This window comes from Somniosus microcephalus, unplaced genomic scaffold (genome assembly GCF_052327205.1).
Source record: "Somniosus microcephalus isolate GS21.2 unplaced genomic scaffold, FLI_Smic_1.0 scaffold498, whole genome shotgun sequence".
Taxonomy (NCBI): Eukaryota; Metazoa; Chordata; class Chondrichthyes; order Squaliformes; family Somniosidae; genus Somniosus; species Somniosus microcephalus.
Window position 1 is genome coordinate 43162 of NW_028225685.1, and position 24121 is coordinate 67282.

The following is a 24121-nucleotide window of genomic DNA, read 5'->3' on the forward strand; positions in this document are numbered from 1 at the left end:
CAAAGCTAATGCACCCTGATGACAAAGGAAATAAAAGTTGAAATAAAACAAAGAAAGGAGGTGTATGACAAATGTCAGGAGCAAGATTCAGTTAATAACACGGAAGGTTATGGAAAGTACAAGAGGGAATTGGAAAAAGTTAAAACGGGAGGCAAAGAGAGGTTACGAGAAAAGATTAGCTGGCAACATTAAATTGAATCCTAAAATATTTTATAAACCTATAAAGTGTAAGCGGTTAGCTAGGGAAAAGGTTGGGTCTATTAAGAACCCAAAAGGAAGCTTCGTGTAGAGACCGAGGCCTTGACTGAAGTGTTAAATGAGTGCTTTGTATCTGTCTTCACAAAGGAAGCAGTCGATGTGAAGTTTACACTAAAAGAGGAGAGGGTAGTTATGGACAGGATAGTAATAGGTAAAGAAGACGTACTAAAAAGATTAGCATTACTGAAAGTTGGTAAGTCACCTGGTCCAGACGGAATGCATCCTAGGTTGCTGAAAGAAGCAAAGGTAGAAATAACAGAGGCATTGGTCGCAACCTTTCAATCCACATTGAATACAGGAGTAGTGCCCGGGGACTAGATGGTTGCTAATGTTATACCACTATTCAAGAAAGGCGAGAGGGATAAACCAGGAATCTACAGGTCAGTCAGCCTAACATCGGTGGTGGGAAAGTTATTGGAAACCATTATCTGGGACAAAATAAACTTTCATTTGGAAAGGCATGGATTAATCAAGGAGAGCCAGTGTGGATTTATTAGAGGTCCCTTGCTTTTTATGGTATATAAACGATCTTGACTTGAATATAGGGGGTATGATTAAGAAGTTTGCAGATGATACTAAAATCGGCTGTGTGGTTGATACTGAAGAAGGAAGCTGTAGACTGCAGGAAGATATCAATAAATTGGTCAGGTGGGCAGAACAGTGGCAAATGGAATTCAACCCGGAGAAGTGTGAGGTAATGCATTTGGGGAGGGCTAACAAGGAAAGGGAATACACATTAAATGGTAGGACACGGAGTAGTGTAGAGGAACAAAGGGACCTTGGAGTGCATGTCCACAGATCCCTGAAGGTAGCAGGCCAAGTAGATAAGGTGGTTAAGAAGGCATACAGAATGCTTGCTTTTATTAGACATGGCATAGAATACAAGAGCAGGGGGTTATGCTTCAACTGTATAAAACACTAGTTAGGCCTCAGCTAGAGTACTGCGTGCAGTCCTGGTCACCACATTACAGGAAAGATGTGATTGCACTAGAGAGGGTACAGAGGAGATTTACAAGGATGTTGCCGGGAGTAGAGAATCTTAGCTACGAGGAAAGACTGGATAGACTGGGTCTGTTTTCTTTGGAACAAAGGAGGTTAAGGGGAGTCCTTATTGAGGTGTATAAAATTGAGGGGCATAGATAAAGTGGCTAGAAAGAACCAATTTCCCTTAGAAGAGGGATCAAAAACCAGGGGGAACTGATTTAAAGTAATTGGGGGAAAGTTTAGAGGGGATTTGAGGGGAAATTTCTTCACCCAGAGGGTTGTGGGGGGTCTGGAACTCTCTGCCTGAAAGGGTGGTAGAGGCAGAAACCCTAACCACATTTAAAAAGTACTTGGATGTGCACTTGGGATGCTCTAACCTGCAGGGCTATGGACCAAGAGCTGGGAAGTGGGATTAGACTGGATAGCTCTTTGTTGGCCGGCGCGGACACAATGGGCCGAAATGGCCTCCTTCCGTGCTGTAACTTTCTATGATTCTATAGTGTCTAAGTTGGTTGAATTCTTGGGCTTCCGACCACATATCCCTGCCATCTCTAAGCCCGCTTATTTCCACCTCCATAACATCGCCTGACTCCACTCATCTACTGAAACCCTCATCCATGCCTTTATTACCTCTGGACTATATTATTCAAATACACTCCTGGCCAGCCTCCCACTTGCTTCCCTCTGCAAACTTGAGGTCATTCAAAACTCTGCTTCCCGTGTCCTAACTCGCACCAATTCCTGCTCACCCATCATTCCTGTGCTCGCTGACTTACATTGGCTCCCGGTTAAGCAATACCTCGATTTTAAAATTCTAATCCTTGTTTTCAAATCCCTCCATGGCCTCGCCCCTCCCTATCTCTCTAATCTCCTCCAGCACTACAAACCTCTGAGAAATCTGCGCTCCTCCAATTCTGGCCCCTGATCATCTCCGATTTTAATCACTCCACCATTGGTGGCCGTGCCTTCAACTACCAATGCCCTAAGCTCTGGAATTCCCTCCCTAAACCTCTCTACCTCTCCTCCTTCAAGATGCTCCTACCTCTTTGACCAAGCTTTTGGTCATCTGCCCTAATATTTCCTTATGTGCTCAGTGTCAAATTTTGCTTTCTAACGCTCCTAGGCCGCGCCTTGGGACATTTACTATGTTAAAGAAGCTATATAAATAGTTGTGGTGGTGGCGGACAAAAAGCTTGAGTGTGGGGCTAAGCATGACTGTTCTTTCAAAGAGCCAGCATAGGCACGACGGGCCGAATGGCGGCCTCCTACGCTGTAAGTTTCTATGATTCTAAAGTACTGCTATATCTGTAGATTCTCCAGAATCTAGGGTTGAAACCCATATCATCTCTGCAGCGGCTGTCTCATGTTTTTCTCAATGGGCCATTCTGAAGAATATACATACTTGCAAAAATAATAGGAATTCTGTCTTTGTGTAGTATCAAGTAACTTGAACTTGAAATGGAGGCTGCTTTCTTTACTAGATACAGAATGGGAAACGGCCTAAGAGGAAGGGAGGAATTACTTTTGATTAGTAATTAGTTGAGCTAAAGATAGCTTAGTTACAGAGCAGCATGTTTAAGATGTCAATAGATCCAAATTTTATCTTGCTAAGATTTAATTTCTAGTTGTTATCGTGTGTAAAACAGCCCAATGGAAATGCCAAAAGGAGCACAACTGTTGCAGTCCATTACTCCATTCTCTGAGGTGATCGGACTTTTGCAGAATGTTGTCATTAATGGGAGTTGTTCAGAATTGGATCTGGAGCTCCACTAGGCCTGTTGTTCATTTTCGTTCATTTAGATGAGAGCAAAAAATGAGCTGCAGCCAATTTGCACAACAAGATCCCACAATAGCACATGAGATAAACGGCCAGTTAATCTGTTTTATTGTTTGAGGGATAAATGTTGGCCAGGACACTGGGAGAACGCCCCTGCTTTTCTATGAAAACTGCCATGCAATGTTCCTGCAAAAAAAATTTCGGTGCACGGCCCATTCAAATTATCGTGCAGGACCTTCAGACTGCTGCACCGTGCAGCTTAATAGGAACATTGCTACCATGGGATCTTTTATGTCCTGCCAGAGCAGGCTGATGAGACCTCTGTTTAGATTCTCATCTGAAAGACAAAATCTCTGCACACCCTCAGTACTGCATTGAATTGTCAGTTTAGATTATGTGCTCCAGTCTGTAGTGACCCACAACCTACCGCTGAGCCAAGCTGACACTTACAACTTTTTTTTTTAATGTGAAACCATGAGGATGAGTAATTTAGAACAAATCAATAGGTTGTAGGCCAATTTAGATAAATTAGGCAAATGGGCCTGTTTGTGCAACATGTCCTTTTAATGTGGACAAATACAGTTTCCTGCTTTTGGTGATAGGAAATCCCAGCTAGGTTTACACCATGCAGTGGTACGCGTTGAGGGTAATGGATCAAGAACGAGTCCTTGAGGTAATAGTAGATCACTCATTAAAGGGGCGCAAGCAGTGTGAGGTGCTCTAGGGAAAGTAAATATGATTTTATGTTGGATTGCTAGGGCCATTGAGTATACACTTAGGCTATACAAGACTTTGATTCTGCACTTGGAGCATTATGTCCAGTTTTGGTCCATTAAGTGACGAAGGATATCGAGGCTCTAGAGAAGGTGCAGAGGAGAGTCAATAGAATAATGCATAGCCGACGGGCTTTTAGTTATGCGGGTATGCTTGAAAAGTTATGTTCGAGAAGTACAGGCTAAGAGGGGATGTAATTGAGGTTTTTTAAATGGTGAATTAGATAGGTTATTTAAGATGGTTAAGACAAGAAGGTCGGCGTAAAAAACTTGTAGCCAGAGTTGGGCAGGAAGTATTACCTAAACGTGCGTTGTGTATGTATTAGTAACAGTTCTTTTAATAGGGAACTTGACAAGTTCCTGAGTAAAAAGGATATATCCAGTAATAGAAGAGCGATTATGTAAATTGGGCATGTTCTCACTGGAAAAGAGAAGATTATATGATTGCTATTTTTAGGATTCTAAAGGAATTAGATAATGTAGACCATGATGAACTGTTTCACCTTGTCCAGAACAGTAGAACCAGAGGACACAGCATGTGCTTGAAGGGGGGTAAGTTCAAAACAAATCTGCAGAAACATTGTTTCAGTAAACGAGTGGTCATTATATGGAAGACTTCTTTGGGAGACGGTGGAAGTAAATGGTATTAATTCGTTCAAATGCAAATTAGATTTCTTTCACCACATCATTTTTTGAAATAATGTACAAGTAATTTGAGACATGATCTATAGTAAGGATGGGAGGAACAGATGACTTTGCACCTATGGTTCCCAAAGCTTACCACAGCTGGGGTTTTCCTCACCTCATGTCTGGGTCTTTGTAGACTAGTTGATAGAAATTGATTGCTATGATTAGTTAACAACTTCATTATTGTTGTATCATGCGATTATCGGGATGGTTGAAGATGAACCAGATGGTCATTGGTCTTTTTTCATCTAAAAAATCATTTGTTCTTATGTACCAGTGAGCCAAGGCTGACACGTCATGTAAGTATTCTACAGTTTTAGTATTTTTTGCCTTTTTGATAAATCCAGAATTTTTAAAGTAATTTTTTAAAAAAGTTTCCTTATTACTCTCAAAGTTCCTTGTTTTAAAGTTTATTTTAAACCAGTTAATCTTATTTCTGTGTCAAGTAGATTGGCAAATCTGTTACTCCTACATTGCTTGGGAGCTGGCTCAACTATGGTTGGGCATGATGCTGCTGCAGTCATCTCATTGGAGGAAGAGAAAAAAAGATGCCATTGATTAGCTGGATTGACCACCAAGATTTTACTAAAGTTAAGAAGCAGGATACACTACAGAAATTTCTTTAGTATCTCTCACTTTCTACTTTTCTGTGTCACCTTCTGTTTTTCATTCTCTCTTTCTCTGGTTTTCACACAGTTTCTGTCTTTGCTTCTCTCTCGCATGTGCAGATGCTTGTTCCCTCATTTGTTTGTATACCACCCTATCTCCTTTCCACCACCCTCCCTCTCTTCTTTCCCTCTCTCCCCCCCCCTCTCTTTTTTGTAAGTCTCTTGTTTCCTTTGTCTCACCTCTGTATAGTTCCCACTGTCTCTGTACGCCTCCCCTATATGTTTCTTTTGATGATTTACTGAATTTGTATCTTTTTAACCTTTTTTCAAGTACAGGGCATGAATTGAAATGGCAGCCAACTGGGTGAGAGGTGTTTACTGGAGTCGGGTGGAGAGGCTGTCCGACTGCTCTTGTAATACATACATGAGAAATTGGCCAGAATTGGGTCAGGAAATAAAGTATGGAGATGTGATGGGAATGGGGTAGGGTCAAGGGCCAAGGGCTGCCCTGGGAGGTGCCCTTATCCTGCACGGGATGATCTTCCTGATGATGTTGTGGATCTAGACCCACGGTTCTGATCAGCATTGGCACATTTGCGAACTGCTTTAACACTAAATGAGGAAGGAGAAGGAGTGATGAGGTCCCGAGGTATGAGGCTGGGGAGTGGGCTGGGAGGGAGCATATTGTGGCCCAAGGTCTGCAGCTAGAGCAGTGGAGGTGCAGTCTGTGACCTGCAGTTGGGAGTGGATTAAAGTCGCAGTGCATCACCCTATTTTGGTTTAGCTGATTGTGCATGATGTTCTTGTGCCTCTCCACAATTGCTCTTTGTTTGGGAGATGACTTGATTGATGTTGGTGTAGTTACTTGCTTTTGTCAGTTGCTCAGAAACATGGACTAGATCCTAAAACATCGGAGTACATCATTTTTTTCAGTTTGGGCTACCTTCCATTTTAACTAGAATCATGTTGACATTACCATCGTCTAATCCCCCACCATCAGTATCCTGGGGGTCACCATTGACCCGAAACCTAACTGGACAAGCCACATAAATACTGTGACTACAAGAGCAGGCCAGAAGCTGAGTATTCTGTGGAGAGTGCCTCACCTCTTGACACCCCCAAAGCCTTTCCACCATCTACAAGGCATAAGTCAGGAGTGTGATGAAATGCTCTCCACCTGCCCAGATGAGTGCAGCTCCAACAACACTCAAGAAGCTTGACACTGTCCAGGACAAAGCAGCCTGCTTGATTGGCACCCCATCCACCACCTTAAACATTCACTTCCTCCTCCACCGGCCACCATGTCTGCAATGTGTACCATCTACAAGTGCACTGCAGCAACTTGCCGAGGCTTCTTCTGCAGCACCTCCCAAACCCGCGACCTCTACCACCCAGAAGGACAAGTGCAGCAGGCCAATCATGGGAACACTACCACCTCCCAAGTTCCCCTCCAAGTCACACATCATCCTGACTTGGAAATGTATCGCTGTTCCTTCATTGTCACTGGGTCAAAACTCTGGAGCTCCCTACCTAACAGTACTGTGGGATCACCTTCACCACATGGACGGTAGCCATTCAAGAAGGTGGTTCACCACCACCTTCTCGAGGACAATTCGAGATGGGCAATAAATACTGGCCTTGCCAGTGATGCCCACATCCCATGAATGAATAAATTTAAAAAAACATGTTGTTTGGAAGGTTGGGGCATCACACTGCTTTTTCCCTCCATTTATAAAAAAAAGTTACCAATAGCAATGTTCATTTTTTGACTCTTTTATATCCTCAACGTTCATCATTTGGTTAAGCAAACTTAATTGAAGGAATTAATGAGTCCCCTCAATGTGCGAAATTTCAGATATGGCCATTAATCCAGAAGCAATTTAAGTAATTTTAAATTGTTTTGATTTCTTTGATTGTATGCTAGTGCATGATGCAAATCATTATCAGTATAATGCAATGTTTACAATGACTAAATTTTTCCCACTGTCTAGATGTAAGTTGTAAGTAAAGATACTACCAAGTTTCCTGGTAGCAAACAAGAGCAGCCTCCAGCAAACTTGCTCTTACTGGTGGTCTGCTTTGGGTGGAATCGTGATGAAACCAGATTTTGTTTTAGATCTGCCACAACAGGATGTGACTATAAATGGGGCATAAGTAAATCCTCCAAGGCCATTCTGTCAAGAACCCTTACTGTTGAAAGAAAAATATTCAAATGGATTTTTAATTTTTGAAAATTACAAGTGGTAATGGATGTATATTTTAAAATGTGGGGCAATTTATATTGTAGTTTTAAAATGTATTCACTTTTTTATTTTTAATTCAGACACTGCCTGAGACCTCTGTATCCAGCTATGCTTCAAATTTAAAAGGCAAGAGTACTCTGGTTTCGGAATTATACACCGTCATCTGTGACCCACATAGTGAGGTAGGAATAAAAGTATAATGGAGCTCACTTCGGATCCAATTCTGCTTAATTCTTCAGTTACCTAGGCCCCATGCTCTGGATTTCATTCCCTAAATCCTTCAGCCTCTTCACTTCTGTCTCCTTTAAGACCCTCCTTAAAAGCCACATCTTTGACCAAGCTTCTGGTCACCCTTCTTAATCTTTCCTCTTCTGACTTGACATTCATTGTTGCTCATGTGCCTCTGAAGCAGTTTGGGATGTTTTTCTACATTAAAGGTATTAAATAAATGCAAGTTATGCAGGACAACTTCACCCCATCACTAAACCTCAGACTTTAACTTTGGGCTCTCTCTCATTGTTTTTTTCCCTATCCTCTAATTTATCACCAGGACATCAGGGGCCATTTTTGTAGTGTGTGATGCAAAGCCCTACATGAATATACTGCGTCTAAACCTATTCATTAACATGCATCCCATTAAGTCTAGCTCCAACAGGATGTAGCTAACAATCCAAGATGATGTTTTCCAACAAAGAATGCTGTATGGAATTTGATAACAGTTTGTTCCCATTTCTGGCATTTGACTGTTTCCCTTAGAGTGGGACAACTAGCTTGAAGAAACATGAACCCAACTGTACAGCTCTTGACATCTAAATAGGTTTAAGCTACAAGTAATCTGGTTCGCATTGCGATTTTTGTTTTTCCAAAACATTCGCAACAAACTTTTAAAGGTCAGGATGTCCCGCAACATGTTTGCGAGATAAGCAAATTAGGTAGGACTTAGGGCGATCTTTATGGTGGTGCCAAACCTTGTAAATAGCCCCTCCACCATGAGACTACACCAGCTGCTCTTTTAACGAGTGGAGCTTTCAGGATAGGCCTCAGAACAGCCTCCCAATGTAAGCGGATGCCAAGGTTCTGCAAGATGAATGAGAGCAGTCAGGTTTGTAGTTTTTAACATAGCATTGATGTAGATTTTATGTTTTATGTCCTCCTTCAGCTTATTTATAAAATTATATTTATATTTTCTGGCAACACTTTCACATCTTGATTTTAATTTTAGTTGCTGGAGCCAGTTTGCCACCAGTTGTTTGAATTTTATCGCAGTGGCGAGGTCGCGCTGAAGAGATTCACATTACAGTTTCTTCCTGAACTCGTATGGAGCTACCTTTCAGTCATAGCAACAAGAGATACGCACAGCAGTGGCTGCATTGAGGCACTCCTCTTGGGCATCTACAACTTGGTATGTAATAAATGGTTTGCCATAAAATTGTAATTCAGTAACCAAATTTATTTTAAGAGCTCAGGGCAATGTACAAGTCATTTCAACTTTGTTTAGATATATTTAGGGTCACCATAGTCCTTTGCATTCTGTTTGACATATCTTTTAATAATAACTTCACCTATATAACACAGTGACTATGCTAAAAAAAAAAATAGTAGCTCATTGGCTCTGGGACATCTTGAAAAGGTGCTATATAATTGCAAGTTCTCTATCCAAATTCAATGCAATCCAAAATTGGAGGTAAATGATATCTATGCAAAAGAGATTGACATCCAAAGGAGCATTTTTATTAATCTGCCATAATATGTTTTTTTGAAGAAAGGGACAAGTAAATCAGCTTCTGTACAGTTATCAAATTCCTTCTAGAAGGGAAGATGGCTAGGGACTATAGGCCAATTTCTACACATGGACGTTACTGGCACAGAGTCTGGACTGCTAGTCACATGTCATAAAATTGCAGGCAATGATTAATGGACAGAAAACCGTGGGTAGCGTGCCCACGATTTGCCAATATGCTATCCAATTCCACATCAGTGCTGCCTTTGTAAAATCAGCCTTTATGTGTAAACAATTCATTGAGTTTATTTGTGAACTTGTGTATTTCAATCTTCTTAGGCAGTCCCTTGGAACCGAGGATAACTTGCTTCCACATTAAAAATGAGTTCACAGGTGACTGATGAGTCCAATGTGGGACCTACAGTCTCTGTCACAGGTGGGGCAGACGGTGGTTGAAGGGGTGGGTGGGTGGGGCGCTTGGGTTGACGTGCGTTCCTTGCGCTGCCTGCGCTTGGCTTCTGCTTGCTCCCGGCGAAGAGACTCGAGGTGTTCGGCGCCTTCCCGGATGCTTCTCCTCCACTTTGTGCGGTCTTGGGCCAGGGATTCCCAAGTGTCGGTGGGGATGTTACACTTTTTCAAGGAGGCTTTGAGGGTGTCCTTGAAGCGTTTCCTCTGCCCACCTGGGCTCTCTTGCCGTGCCAGAGCTCCGAGTAGAGCGCTTGTTTCGGGAGTATTTCAATAAGCAGATAGTGTACATGATAGACTTTAAAACTGAAGTAGCTCAAATCTGGTGTTTCTACATTATTCTGCAAAATAAAGCAGAATTCATGGGTTATCATAACATGCTATGACTCACAGTTCTTGGAATAAAACTGCAGTCTTAGTTGCCAAAAGTTCATGTTTAACGCTGCCTATTGCATTTTGGGCCAGAATTTGCTAGCAAAATAAGTGAGTTTAATGCGCATGCCATTATTATTAGTATGTAAATAACCAGCAATTTGTGGCGAGGAAGAGATACGCCGTGGGTTGCAATCACCACAAATTACTAGACTATTTGCCATTGGTTTTGCGACAACGGGAACTCACCATCAACCTCCCCATGAGTTTCAATTTACGCTGTTAAAATTAATTAAACTTGCCACAGAAAGTTAGGGCTGGTACTTAATGATGTAAGGACCCTTTTAATGATGCGATTTATGTTCCAGAAATGCCACTCAACTTCTTCAGCCCAGAAAGGAACAATTGAAATTGTGGAATCTCATTCCTGCAGCTAGTAAATTGTTCATGGAGGTTTTTAAAATTTAAAATGTTTAAATTTTTTCTCACTTTACCTCTGTCTCTTTCTCTCTTTCAATCTAATCTTTCTTTTTATTTTCTCCTATTTCTCTGTTTCATCTGTTTCTTTTTCTATCCTTAAGGTTCATTGGTTAAGGAGATACATTGATGGTCCTGTCATTCATCAAGGTCCTAGATGCCCTGTTGACCTCACTGCTGTTATCAGCTTGCACTTCCAGCAATTTACGGGCCACTCGGCTGGAATTTGCTGGAGCAGGGCATCTCGTGACTTGCCCGGTTAGTTAGACTTTTTCCTGCACCCTTCAGCCCAAAATTTTTTGGCCTGTAAATTGCTGGAAGTGTAAGCTGATAACGTGGCCAGGGCATCTGGGACCTTTAATGAGCAGCAGGACCAACCGTGTATCTCCTTAACCAATGAGAGTTAAAGATTGAGAAATAAGAGAAAGGAGTGAGAAGGAGGGTAAATTGGAGCAGGTGGATTCTGTTGAGTCTGTGTTTACAATGCAGTTATACTGAATAACAGGACACAGACTACAGAAGTAAGTAAACAGGTCTTTAGTGATTGAGGGTCAGGGCGGAACTGAGGTACACTTTGCTCCGCAGGGTTTATATACCGGTGTGGTCACCACCGGTACTACAATGTACAGGAGCCATCAAAAAGTAGTCCATCACCTTAAGGTATCCTCTTAAGGTAGTACAGGTTACATACACTACAATTCCTCCCCTTTTAGCTTAACAGTGGACACCCCAAATTAATACACTACATGGATAACATATATACAATTTACACACGAGAACTGTTCAAAGATTCAGTCTCTGAGGAGGCCTCCTGATCCGGCCCGGATAACGCCTTTCAGGGATCTCTGGTTCCCATTGCTGGGGTGACTCATCCACTTGATCTCCTATGGATTTAACATCATCCAATACGTTCGAGTCTGAGGTAGATGCTACAGGCTCAATAAGTTCTTCAACTGGTGTCTCTGCCGTAAACATGGGGTCGACCCTTGTTCTCGATTCCACAAGTTGGTCAGCATGACGTCGTATTACGTTCTCTCCAGCGTCTACCGTGTACATCAAGGGTCCTTGTCGTGCACGAATTGTCCCAGGTTGCCATTTATCATCCCTATAGTCCCTGGCCAACACTGGTTGTCCTATTTCAAAACTATGAATGGCCTTTTTATTTACATGCTGGAATTGCTTGTTTTCGACTTCCTGTCGCACATTGGGTTTTAACAAATCCAACCGGGACCGCAACCTTCTGTTATAGAACATTATGGCAGGGCTTTGATTTGTCACTGCATGCGTGGCGTTTCGATACGCCATTAGGAAATTGTCCACCTTGTGTTGTAGTGGAATATGATCTTCACTCATGGCCTTTATCGCCTTTTTGAACGTTTGTACAAATCTCTCGGCCAACCCATTTGTAGCCGGGTGATATGGGGCAGATGTATAGTGTTTCACCCCATTCTTTTTCATGAATTTCTGGAATTCTTCTGACATGAACTGTGGTCCGTTGTCTGAACATATTTGCTCCGGCAATCCATTCCTTGCAAATATGGTTCTTAGAACTGCAATCGTCTTCTCGGAGGTAGTGGTCGACATCTTAATCACTTCTGGCCATTTAGAATGTGCGTCTACTGCTATCAAAAACATGGAATCCATCAATGGACCTGCAAAGTCGATAAGGCCATTCCCACGGATGCAGCGGTGCAATTGGAGGTGCGTTCTGAACTTTTTGGCACCCTGAGCAGCTTTTAGTCAGATCCTCTATTTGTTTGTCGATACCTGGCCACCACACATAAGCCCTAGCAAGGCTTTTCATCTTGACTCCCCCCAGATGACCTTCGTGCAATTCTTTTAGAACTCTCTCCCTTAATTTAGGAGGAATAATCACCCTTGTTCCATACATCAATGTTCCTTGACATACGGACAGCTGTTCTCGTCTGGCTGAGAATGCTGGTAACAGTGGTTCGCCATGTGCTGGCCATCCCTTCACTGTCAAGTCGTAGACCCGAGACAGTGTCGGGTCATTTCGGGTCTCTCAATACCTGCATTGGTGACTGGTAAGCATTCGATGATGGTCGAGTGAAATATCTCGACTGGGTCAACTGCCGGTGCCTCTTCCGCTGTAGGTCGTGGCAGGCGCGACAGCCCATCAGCATTACCATGTTGCTTTGTACCTTTGAATTCAGTATCATATTGATGTGCCCCTAGAAAAAGGGACCATCTCTGAAGCCTCTGCGCCGTCATTACCGGAACACCCTTCTTAGGGTTGAAAATGGAAACCAACGGCTGGTGATCTGTCAGCAGTGTAAACTTTTGGCATTGCAGGTAATGGTTAAATTTCTTAACTCCCCACACGAGGCTGAGAGCCTCCCTATCTATCTGAGCATAGTTGCGCTCAGCGGAGGTCAATGATCTGGATGCGAAAGCGACTGGCCTTTCCGAGCCATCTGGAAACTTATGTGAGAGCACTGCCCCGATACCATATGGAGAAGCATCACAAGCTAAGCGAATAGGCAGCGTTGGGTTAAAGTGAGCCAACACTTCCTTAGAGGTGATCAGTGCCTTGCTCTTTTGAAAAGCCCGCTTACAATCATCGCTCCACTTCCATGGTATTCCCATTTGCAAAAGAGTGTTTAGCGGGTGTAACACCGTGGATAAATTTGGAAGAAACTTGTGGTAATAGTTAACCAACCCGAGGAACGACCTCAACTGGGATACATTTTCCGGTGCTGGAGCTTTGACAACAGCTTCGATTTTGTCAGGTGACTTATGGAGCCCCTCCTGATCAATGACGTGGCCGCAGTACGAGATTCGCTTTTGAAAGAACTCGCATTTCTGGCGATTAGCTCTTAGCCCATATTCTTTCAATCTGATGAGCACCTGCTCCAAATTCGCGAGGTGATCCTTATCGTTATCTCCTGTAATCAGGATGTCATCCAGGTAGCACTGTGTGCCTGGGATTCCCTGCAATACCTGCTCCATGGCCCTTTGCCAAATTGCTGGAGCCGATGCCACTCCAAAAACCAGCCTATTATACCGATATAAGCCCTTATGTGTGTTGATCGTGAGATACTGACGTGACGCTTCATCAACTTCCATCTGTAGGTACACCTGCGCCAGGTCTATCTTGGTGAAGTGTTTCCCGCCAGACAGCGAAGCGAAGATATCTTCAATCCGCGGAAGCGGATATTGCACCGTGTGAAGAACTGGATTAACAGTGATCTTGAAATCGCCACAGATGCGAACCTTCCCAGGTTCCCCCGGCTTGTTGCTCAACGAACGCTTCATGACAGGAACAATGGGTGTAGCCCATTCGTTCCAGTCCACCTTGGACAGTACCCCTGAACGTTCTAGCCCTTCCAGCTCTGCTTCCACAGGTCGTATCGCATACCGGTCTGGCTTTGAAAAATTTTTGGTTTGCATGTTCTTCAACCTTGATGGTTTCCGTAATTCCTTTCAGTGTTCCAAGTCCCTGTTGGAACACCTCCTTAGCATCGTCTAAGATTTTGGACAGTCGTTTAGGTTTGACGTCGTCCTCCTTACAGGCATCCACAGTCAGTGCTTGTATGGAATGCCAGTCCACATTTATTCTCCGGATCCATTCCCATCCCAGTAGTGGCGGACCTCCATCAGGTAACACAAGTCCATTTTCTGACTTTCTTTACCATTGTAGACCACATTTACTTTTATCTTTCCTTTGGGGTATACTATTTGCCCCGTGTATGTTTTCAATACAATCTCCGTATCCCTCAGGGGAATGTGCGAGAATAACCTTTTGTAATCTTGCTTATTCATGACCGTTAATGCCGACCCTGTGTCCAATTCCATCTTCACTTGGACTCCTGCTATCCGGAGCATGACCCAGATAGTTTGGTGGTCTGCTGTGTTACCCACATTATGTATTTTCAGACAACCCAGTTCCTTACTGCTGGAGTCTGAATCCGTCTTCTGTTCATCCGAACTGTTCTCTGTCACCTTGTGTACTTTTTTGTACATCTCCTGCGGTGACTTTTTGCTGCTGGTCTTCTTTCCTGACCGGCATACTCTCGCTATGTGACCAAGTTTGCCACATTGCCTGCATTCTTTGTCTTTGAACCAGCACTGGTTCTGGTCATGCGTTGTCCTTCCGCAACGATAGCACTTTACTGCGCCCAATGCCATTTCCTTGGTGCTGAATTCCAGTGGCCTTTGCTGTATCTCTGCAGCGCCCCGTGCTGCTGCCTCGTGGGATGCTGCAATGCTGAAAGCTTTGTCCAGCGTAAGATCCTTTTCCTCTAGCAGTCGCTTCTGGGTTCCTTCCCTCAGGAGCCCACACACAAATTTATCTCTCAGTACGTCTGCTAGTCCTGTTCCGAACTGGCAGTACTTTGATAACTTGCGCAGTTCTGTTAGGAATTCAGCGTTGCTTTCTTCTTTAAGTTGAATTCTTTTGTAGAATTTAAATCGTTCCGCTATCAGCAGCGGCGTGGGGTTTAAATGCTCTTGCAGGATAGTAACAATATCCACAAAACTCTTCCCTACCGGTTTGTCTGGGGTTACAAGGTTCCTTAATAACCCGTACGTCTTCGCACCCATTGAGTTTAATAGGGTTAGTGCTTTCTTATCATCCGGTACCTCATTTGTTGTACAGTAAACTTCAATGCATTCCACATAAGTGGCCCAATCTTCCACATCGTTATCAAAAGCAGTGATGTTACCTGTTTTTGGCATCCTTGCTGAGTTTCTCCTTTCCCTTCGGATATTATTTAATATGATTTTTTTAAATTTAAGATGGCGGCTTTTCCCGCGCTTGTCGTCTTCCCCCGCCGATTCAAGATGGCGATTCCCACGCTATTGCCGTCCACGCCTCCCAGCGGTCCTTTATTTTCCTTGCGCTGCTGCTCTTGTTGCCCTGCCGCTCCCACGGTCTTTGTGGCCATAAACGCTTTTCTGGCTGCTGCGCATCTCTGCCCCGATTACAGTCCGGCCCCTGACACCGGCTGCGGTCGTGTTCTCCGCCCTTTTCGTCGTTTTCCCTCCCCTTCTCCCACTGACAACTCGGCCGACTTCCCCCCCGTGCCGCTCGATCGGGCTTACCCGCCGCTGTCGTAGAAGGGATGATCACTGATGTTGGACTTCGTGGCCAGAAAACCAACCAGGGTTCCCGATGGCCTCCCGTGCGATGCAGTGCTCAGCAGGATGTTGAGGGCGGATGCCCTTTTTCGACGCCCGTTTCTGAGGACGAAGCTTCCTTGGATGCAAAACTGCCGCTAGGTAAGATCAGACTCGTCGCCACTGTTGAGTCTGTGTTTACAATGCAGTTATACTGAATAACAGGACACAGACTACAGAAGTAAGTAAACAGGTCTTTAGTGATTGAGGGTCAGGGCGGAACTGAGGTACACTTTGCTCCGCAGGGTTTATATACCGGTGTGGTCACCACCGGTACTACAATGTACAGGAGCCATCAAAAAGTAGTCCATCACCTGAAGGTATCCTCTTAAGGTAGTACAGGTTACATACACTACAATATCAATGTCAAATCAGGTACAGTAGGATAAATAGAGAGGGAAAGAAAGATTGGATACAGAGAGAGAGAAAGGAAAAGTAAGAGAAATTTTAAAATTTAACATTTTTAAAATCCACTACCTGAAAGAATGAGACTCCACAGTTTAAATTGTTCACTTTCTGGGCCAGAGACATTGAATGGCAGTCATTAACAATTATCACATTGTTTAAAGGGAGCTTGTGCTATTAATTACTAGACTTAACTTTCTGTGGTGAGTTTAATAGTCATTTTAATATGCAAAATCAGAAACTTCATGAAACTCACAGGGAGTTTAAGGACGAACTGCCATTTTCACAAGGCTAACGGTGGAGTGGTGCAATTCGTCCAGAAACCTGTGGCGATTCACAATTCATGAGGTATCTCTTCCTCCCCACAAGTTGCTGGATGATTTACACATTTATAGCGGCGTGTGCATTAAACTTGTCATTATTTTGGCAGCAAATTCTGGGCCATTATGTTTAAACCAGATCACTCATTAAGGGGGTAAAATACATCCCTGAACAAATGGTTTGTTTATTTACTTGCTGTTTTGTTTAAACACCAAATTGTTGTCTAAATCAAAGATTAAAGTTTAGAATTGCTTTCCAGGAAATTGTAGATAAAGATGGATGTAGCAAAGTGCAGTCTTTTACAATCCCATCTCTTTCAAAACCTTCAGTGTATCATGAGGTAAGAGGCCTATTTTAGTGTATTCTATTTTATTACTTTCTTTAAGGTGCTGCAGCAACCATTTGTAGTAGTCTTGTTTGTAATTATATTTTTGTGATTGCCGAAACACACAAAGGTGAAAGTGCTTTTAATTTTAATACTGGAGGAGTTTTTTGCATCTAAACAGGATCTCTTTGTTTTGAGTAAATTGTTTTTGCAAATAAGAGCTATATTTAAAATGCCTTTTATGTAGTATTTTGCAATGCAAATCCATTCTGTTGCTATATAAATAGATGCCCCTATTCTACCATCCATTTTTTTTTGTGGTTAGCTGTAAAGTAGACTGAAATTAGAATAAATGTGCAACTCAAGTCAATTTTATTTTGAGTGGGTGCAACTGTAGGATTGCTATGCAGCACTGTCTTGGACCCCTTAGCAATGGAACTAATTTATTTCCCTTCCCTGCCCTCCCAACCATATCCCTCCTTTCAAGAACTCTGGCATATAGCACAAAAGCATATGCCACCAAATGGAATAAGTAAATGAGTGTCTCAATGGAGAAGCTTATCTAAAATATGGAAACAAATTGGTCATAAACAGTACATGCTGACTCCGCCGTACCTACGTCAACTTTATCCCACCACTGGATCTCTGACTTTAACTCTGGACTCCCTCCTATTGTCTCCCCTCTCTTCCCCGTTTACTGCCATGGACTTCTTTGTCACTAAGAGTGAGCCAATCCGTTGAGCTGCCTCTGTCGCTTCCCTCCCTTCCCCAAGCCCACCAGGCCAAACTTCCCCTAAGGTTCCCCCCTGCCCTAGCCCTGAACTCACATGTTTCTCTCCTATCTCCCCTTCTGCCCTCTCCGAGTTCATCTGATCCATGAGACCTACTTCCTGCTCCCTCCTAATAAACTGCTGACCACCCAACTTCACCTTCTGGCTCCCATTTTAGCTGATATTGTTAACAGCTCTCTCTCCTCAGGTACTGTCCCTCCTCTCCTTCCAATCTGTCGTCATCACCCCTCTCCTCAAAAAAACCAACCCGTGACTCCTCCATCCTTGCAAACTAGCGCCCCATCTCCAACCTCCCATTTCTCTCCAAAGTTCTTGAATGTGCTGTTGCCTCCCAAATATGTGCTCATCTTTCCATGAGCACTCCATGTTTGAATCCTTCCAATCAGGTTTCTGCCCCTGCCACAGTACTGAAATGGTTCTTATCAAAGTCACAAATGGCATCCTATGTGACTGTGACAGTAGTAAACTAACTCTCCTTGTCCTTCTCGACCTGTCTGCAGTCTTTGACACGTTTGACCACACAGTTCTGCTCCAGCACCTCTCCTCCGTCGTCCAGCTGTGTGGGACTGTGCTCGCCTGGTTCCATTGTTACCTATCCAGTCGAGCCAGAGAATCACCTGCAAAGGCTTCTCTTCCTGCTCCCACACAGTTACCTCCGGTGTCCCCCAAGGATCTATCCTTGGGCCCCCTCCAATTTCTCATCTACATGCTTCCCCTCAGCGACATCACCGAAAACAGTCAGGTTCCACATGTATGCTGACAACATGCTGATTGAGCTCTGCCTCACCACCACCTCTCTTGACCCCTCCACTGTCTCTAAATTGTCAGACTGCCTGTCCTACATCCAGTACTTTGAGAGCAGAAATTTGCTCCAACTAAATATTGGGAAGACCAAGGCCATTGTCTTCGGTCCCTGCCACAAAATCTGTTCCCTAGCCACCAACTCCATCCCTCTCCCTGGCAACTGTCTGAGGCTGAACCAGACTGTTTGCAACCTTGGTGTCATATTACACCCCGAAATGAGCTTCCAACCACACATCCGTGCCATCACTAAGACTACCTTTGCAACAGTGCCCATCTCAGTCCCTGCCTCAGGTCATCTGCTGCTGAAACCCTGCCTTAGTTGCCTCTAGACTTGATTATTCCAACGCCCTCCTGGCCAGCCTCTCATCTTCCACCCTTCATAAACTTAAGGTCGTTCAAAACTTGGCTGCACCAAGTCCCGTTCACCCATCACCCCTGAGCTCGCTGATCTATATTAGCTCCCGGTTAAGCAACGCCTTGATTTAAAAATTTTAATCCTTCTTGTCAGATCTCTCCATGGCCTCACCCCTCCCTATCTCTGTATCCTCCTCGAGCCCTACAACCACTGAGATATCTGTGCTCCTCCAATTCTGTCCTCTTGCGCATCCCTGATTTAAATCGTTCCGCCATCGGCGGCCATGCCTTCATCTGCGCTTTTCGCATAGTAAAATATCCCAGGGCACTTCACAGGAGTAAAATATCCCAGGGCACTTCACATAGTAAAATATCCCAGGGCACTTCACAGGAGTAAAATATCCCAGGGCACTTCACAGGAGTAAAATATCCCAGGGCACTTCACAGGAGTAAAATATCCCAGGGCACTTCACAGGAGTAAAATAACCCAGGGCACTTCACATAGTAAAATATCCCAGGGCACTTCACAGGAGTAAAATATCCCAGGGCACTTCACAGGAGTAAAATATCCCAGGGCACTTCACAGGAGTAAAATATCCCAGGGCACTTCACAGGAGTAAAATATCCCAGGGCACTTCACATAGTAAAATATCCCAGGGCACTTCACAGGAGTAAAATATCTCAGGGCACTTCACATAGTAAAATATCTCAGGGCACTTCACAGGAGTAAAATATCCCAGGGCACTTCACAGGAGTAAAATATCCCAGGGCACTTCACATAGTAAAATATCTCAGGGCACTTCACAGGAGTAAAATATCCCAGGGCACTTCACAGGAGTAAAATATCCCAGGGCACTTCACAGGAGTAAAATATCCCAGGGCACTTCACAGGAGTAAAATATCCCAGGGCACTTCACAGGAGTAAAATATCCCAGGGCACTTCACATAGTAAAATATCCCAGGGCACTTCACAGGAGTAAAATATCTCAGGGCACTTCACATAGTAAAATATCTCAGGGCACTTCACAGGAGTAAAATATCCCAGGGCACTTCACAGGAGTAAAATATCCCAGGGCACTTCACATAGTAAAATATCTCAGGGCACTTCACAGGAGTAAAATATCCCAGGGCACTTCACAGGAGTAAAATATCCCAGGGCACTTCACAGGAGTAAAATATCCCAGGGCACTTCACAGGAGTGTAATCAGACAAAAACTGACACCGAGCCAAAGGAGGAAACATTTGGACAGATTATCATAGGACAGATGTCCAAACGCTTGGTCAGAGATGTGGGTTTTAAGCAGCGCCTTGAAGGAGGAAAGGTGGAGAGACAAAGGGGCTTGGGGGAAGGAATTCCAGAGCTTAGGGCCTAGACAGCGGAAGGCACAGCCGCCAATGGTGGGGTGAAGGAATTGGGGGATGCACAAGAGGCCAGTGTTGGAGGAACACAAAAATACAGTCATAAGACCTTAAAGTAGGCTATTTGGCTTATCAAGCTTATTTCCTTACTCTTCCTCTGATGGGCTAATGAGTAATGGCAACTTACTAAGCCATAATATTTAAAATAAAAACCTGACATGATCCCAGATTCAATTCCCAGAGTATCAGTTGGGGTGCTACAATTTGTCTTTGCATCTGTGGACTAGAGAGGAATTAAAGGTCAGTCAAGGTTCCTCTTCCTGAATGCTATCCAGCAAGCTCTGCTGAAAAGCACATATGATTGGACATGGGGTGTGAACATGGTTGACGGGTGTAAGGAAGAATGTTGGGGTGTGGGGGGGGAGAGAAAGAGTTCCCAAAACATTCATTAGGTGTCTGCAGCTCGCTGGCTCAATGATCATGAAGCCTGAGGCCCAATATTACGTATGCCTCAGGTCTATCCATTCAAACAGAGGGATTCCTCCCTGCACCCCTACACGTTTGAATTTCTAGGCCTCAGTATGTTAAATTAGTGTCTCCAATAACTTCTAAAACGAAGCTATTCCTTAGGCCATGATACTCTTTAAATCAGCGTTAATGATCTATAAAATGTTTTTGAGCATGTTCTTTAATCCACATGTTAGAATAACTGGTCTCAAAAATCTTGATACCTTCAATTTTCAAAAATTAGAATCATATTCATCATCCTCCTGTCTTGAGCTTCTATATTTCGAAAGCTCCTCAAAATATTAATCAGAGCTCGCCTGTTTTCCATTTCTTTTCTGATTCCATTTCTTTTCTGATTCCAAAATGTATTATTTATCAATTCCTTGCTTTCCTCAAGTGTGCTTTATTGACCTCTTCCCATCTTTGAGATAGAGCAAGTGATTTGTTGTGATGCAACTTTCAGCAACAAATCCTTTTGAGTTTTTACATTTGTGTGTAGCACAATTTGCTGTCCAAGTACAGTCGATCAATTTGCACTAGAAATCCCAAAGCAGTGAAAATGCTGGTTTTGGAGTGCATCAGAACAATAACTATTCACTTGCCTTATTTAGTAATTGTAAGTGCTTTTATTGGTAGTATTGTGTGTGGGCACTCAGGCAATGCCCATTGGGTACTAGTTTAAGGATGCTTAAATGAAATTAGTATTTACTCTACCTAGTCAGTCAGGCGAAGCCAGGCAAATCTCTGCTTGATGTTGTTAATGAGTGTCAAATAGAAAAATATTTAATTCCATATTTAAAATGGGAGCTCAAACATGGTCTTCAAAAGCTGAATTTTAGGTAATTTAAGAAACCAAACACTATATATTGCATCATCAGACCTGTATTTGGAATACCAAATTAGCCTAAACATCTGGTGGTGGTGTAAACTGTAGAGGGCAACTGAGAAGTAATTTTATTAGCTCTCGGAGACGTTATGCAATACTGACGATCCCCTTTTCAGTTGTCCTTCTCCACAGCATTGGTGACTGATTGCGTTCTCATTAACACTACTCCATGGCACAATATTTTGATGTTACAATGTGCTGCATTATGCACATTACCATACAACGTAGTTGTTTTTCAAAAAATGTAGTAGAATTGTATCTCCACCATTTCCAGATTTTGTTGTTTGATGTATACTTTGTTAATTAACCTTTTCAAATGGTGCTTTAGCCTTCTAGTTTTGGTTCTATGGCACTTACAGAAGGCGCTTTATCTCGACATGGCTTGACTAGAGTTGTATATACTGGACCTCACTCTCAAAGGGAAACCTTTACAGCACAAAACAGGTAAGATATTAATTAGGCTGCAGATATTTGAAAGTTTGTAAAGTAGCACAAGTAATTAACCGTAACAACTGAATCAATAATGTATTATAGTTTTAAAATTCAACTGTAAAAATCATTGGCAGTTTTAAATAAAATTCAGTATGTGCATTTTTTAAAAGAATATTTCAGGAGAATATAGTAAAAGCTTTTTTCTCTGATCTCATTGCAAAATATACATAGGTTCTTGCAGGTCTACATTTTGAAGATTGTTCACTAAATATAATTCATGTAGGTTCAGGTGACTTATCCCTCCCTAAAATGACCACTAACAGTTGTCTACTACAGTATTTCCCAACTCAAAAATGAGTTGGGTTTAAGGTATTATTTGAAATTGAAATCTGTGGAGCAATACCATGTTTGATGTTTGGCTAAATTGCTAAGACGTGAACCATGTGAAGAGATTTCATAGAATCATAGAAATTTACGGCACAGAAGGAGGCCATTCGGCCCATCGTATCTATGCCGGCTGAAAGAGCTATCCAGCCTAATCCCACTTTCCAGCTCTTGGTTCGTAGCCCTGTAGGTTATGGCACTTCAAGTTTATAATCACACATGAATTGTTGTGTGTTAGGTCAAGGTCAGTGTCACAACTGGGGTATAGATTTTACTCTGGTTTATCACTTCATTTATACCACATTAGATAAACAATTAAATTGAGTAAACTTGATTTTTGTGAGAACTAAATGAATGCATGGATTGCGGATTGGTTTTGGGTTCACAGCACTGTCTGATCTCAGTTGTGGTTTCATCTTCACAAAGTACTAAAGTGCTTGGTGGAAATGATGGCCTAATTTTTGCATAATCTCCAATAGAAATGAGACGAGGCATTCAGCTCATCCAGCTAGTTCCATCATTCAGAATAATTAGTTGAATGATTCTGCAGCAACAACAACTACTACTTGCATTTATATGGTGCCTTTACCATAGTAAAACGTTCCAAGGTGCTTTACAGGAGCGATATCAAAAACAAAATTTGACACCGAGCCATTTAAGGAGATGTTGGGGCAGATGACCAAAACTTTGTCAAGGAGGTAGGTTTTAAGGAGTGTCTTAAAGGGGGAAAGAGAAGTCGAAGTAGAGGGAATTCCAGAGCTTAGGATTCAGGCAGTTGAAAGAACAGCTGGTTGATTTAAAAGTCAGAAGTCTGATAAGGTGATAGTTGGGTAATTCAACAGCAAATGATGTCCTGATCCAGATATTTGATGGACAGAGCATCAAGGTGTGAATTTCCAGTAGTTTAGAAGTTTCTTGTGGAATCATGGTTGAATCTAAAAGTCGTAGTAGAGAAACTTAATTTTTCAAATGTCAAATTGAGAATCAGGATCAATTATATTAAAATAAGATTTTTTAATAAATTATAAGTTAATTTAAAAATCAGTTGAATGAGTGAAAAGTTAAATAATTCTCGCTGTCAATTCTGGTAGATCAAAAGGCTCAGTGTGAAGACACCATTCAAAAGACCGTTGATCCAACTGCCGCTTTAAAAAAAAAAAGGCTCGGGGTGATTTGAATAGAGTCCCCACTTTCATTGCAAATCCTGGAGTATTGAATTCCTTTGATCATAGATTTATGAAGATAAATTGATGCAGTATAAATTGATAGGGATGCCGAGTCCGATTTCATCCAGAAATGAAACTGACCCCATTCAGCCGTTGAACTGAAACTGACGCTGTGCAGCCGTTAAAATCAAAGCAACGTTGGGTCTTCTCAATAGCGAAGTCGATCTCACAGCTGATTATCTTTACGTCATCCCCACAAACTCAACCATAAATAAGATCATTTCTACGCGTTCTGATAGATTTTCTTACTCAGTCCCACTTACTTGGGAGTCGGGAATTAGTAATTATTAATTTATTTGGAGCACTGCTACATTTGAACCACTCATTACCGCAGCCATAACAGAAGGGATTATCAGGATCTTGGTTAGTCACAGATTAAATTGTTTGTACTAATTTTTAAATATTAGCAAACAGCTATGAAAACTGCATTAGACATGGAAAAAATGCAAAATTGGAATCTTGCATTTATGCTTTGTTATGCTCTTAAGTTAGATTAATTTTCCTTTACTTATTAAACAGGTTTGAAGTGTTGACATTCCTATTTCTCTGTTACAATGCGGCCATAATCTACATGCCTTGTCCTTCTCTACAGTCTCTGTGCCATACATGCTCCAGGTGAGATTCAGAGAGTTCGCAACTTGAAAACCAATTTGTTGAGAGTTGAGAAATATCACAATTTATTTAAGTTTTCTTAAGGATAATAGATGCACTTTTGGTTTGCCCTGTCCTAGCAGTTCTAAAACAGAGAGTAATTTTAACCCCCAAGAACAGATGGGTTCGGGTCTGCAGTGATGGACCTTCAACAACCACAGCCATCCTCCTTT

At 42.7% G+C, this 24121-nt stretch overlaps 1 protein-coding gene and 1 long non-coding RNA gene across 4 annotated transcripts in view; one reads left to right on the top strand and one right to left on the bottom strand.

Annotated features, from left to right (window-relative positions):
* hycc1 (hyccin PI4KA lipid kinase complex subunit 1) overlaps positions 1-24121 on the top strand; it is a 127841-nt gene that overhangs the window by 35350 nt on the left and 68370 nt on the right. For 2 of the 3 annotated variants that reach the window (XM_085980757.1, XM_085980753.1), the window contains exons 3-7: positions 7411-7512; positions 8553-8732; positions 16489-16569; positions 21584-21699; positions 23817-23912. In XM_085980757.1, coding sequence (XP_085836883.1) covers positions 7411-7512; positions 8553-8732; positions 16489-16569; positions 21584-21699; positions 23817-23912 — 575 coding nt within the window. The remainder of the gene's footprint in view (positions 1-7410; positions 7513-8552; positions 8733-16488; positions 16570-21583; positions 21700-23816; positions 23913-24121) is intronic. The other variant, XM_085980756.1, reaches the window with a different exon arrangement.
* The window catches only part of LOC147081637 (uncharacterized), a 32658-nt gene continuing 17302 nt past the window's right edge, over positions 8766-24121 (bottom strand). Inside the window, exon 2 of the long non-coding RNA XR_015076528.1 lies at positions 8766-9856. This is a non-coding gene — a long non-coding RNA (uncharacterized LOC147081637). The remainder of the gene's footprint in view (positions 9857-24121) is intronic.